Here is a 1,067-nt window from a genome sequence, read left to right as displayed (position 1 = left end):
GGGTGGGGGGGGGAAGGCCCCGCGGGCAGCCGGCGCTGTCGGCCACGGCCACGCTGCACGTGGTGCTGGCCGAGAGCTTGCAGGAGGCGCTGCCGGAGCTGAGCGACAAAGACGCTGTGTCCGAGCTGACATCTGATCTAAACATCATTCTTGTAGTGGCGCTCGCTGTCGTGTCCTTGTTATTCGTTTCGACAGTCATTTTGATATTGTTCTTTAAATGCCGACGATCGAGGAGCCCTCCCGTTTTTATAACTTCTGATAAGGAACTGTATTCCAGCCTGGGCTCAAAAGCACCGTACAACTACTGCAGCAGCACGCTGCCCTTGCCCTACTCCTACGAGGTGTGTTTAGCCTCCGAATCGGGCCAGAAGGACTTCACATTTCTGAGACCAGGGGCGGCAGCGCTGTCTGACCGTCTCCTGGCCGGGAAACCCGGCTCAGGCACTCATTCCGGGAAGGACCCTCCCAGCCCAGAGAGCTCGGCACAGGTGAGCTTCTGTCCTGGGGTCCCTCTCTGCGGACTTGCGTGAATCTTCTTCTTCCCAGCCGGGGATCGGTGAGAAACCGGCAGAGCTCAACGTCCTCTCCCGGCGCACTGCTCAATAGCTCGGGGGGGGGGTGGTGGTGGTGGTGGTGGGGGTGTGTGTGTGTGTGTGTATGTGTGTTCTTGACTCTGCCTTTTTACCTGCCCAGTCTCATCCGCGAATTGTCGGTTGTGCCCCGAGGAGCGACGCTATGTTGTCAGTACTGCTGTCTGTCTGTCCTACTCCAGGTGCGAGTTTCACCGAGCCGGGGTGGTGGTGTGGACATGGGGTGGAGCGCGGGCAAAAGTGTCCTGGGGTCTGAAGCTGAGACAACACTTTCGTCTTGCTCTAGTGACTGCTTAATTTATTGTCTCTGCCAGATTTAAGCACTTCCCTGTGGTAACGATGTGTGATCTATCCCGGACTGTTCACTCAGTGAGGGCAGCGACTCTGTAGTCCTCTGTTTTCCCTTTCAGCTCGGTTCTTTTCATATTCTGAATCCCTCAAAGGAAGATGTTGTGTACACCCGTGACTTAACATTTC

The 1,067-nt window shown here is 56.4% G+C and overlaps 1 protein-coding gene across 1 annotated transcript in view; it reads left to right on the top strand.

The window, feature by feature from the left end:
- Window positions 1-606, top strand: part of LOC103898306 (protocadherin gamma-B3-like) — an 11,863-nt gene extending 11,257 nt beyond the window's left edge. Inside the window, 2 exon segments of the mRNA XM_019471865.1 lie at window positions 30-488; window positions 547-606. Of these exon segments, the coding sequence (XP_019327410.1) occupies window positions 30-488; window positions 547-606 (519 nt within the window).
- The last annotated feature ends 461 nt before the right edge of the window (window positions 607-1,067 follow it).

The sequence above is a fragment of the Aptenodytes forsteri genome, unplaced genomic scaffold (assembly GCF_000699145.1).
Source record: "Aptenodytes forsteri isolate BGI_AS27 unplaced genomic scaffold, ASM69914v1 Scaffold723, whole genome shotgun sequence".
NCBI classification, from domain to species: domain Eukaryota; kingdom Metazoa; phylum Chordata; class Aves; order Sphenisciformes; family Spheniscidae; genus Aptenodytes; species Aptenodytes forsteri.
The sequence above is the reverse complement of the archived record's forward strand: the minus strand, read 5'-3'. Positions and strand labels throughout refer to the sequence as shown.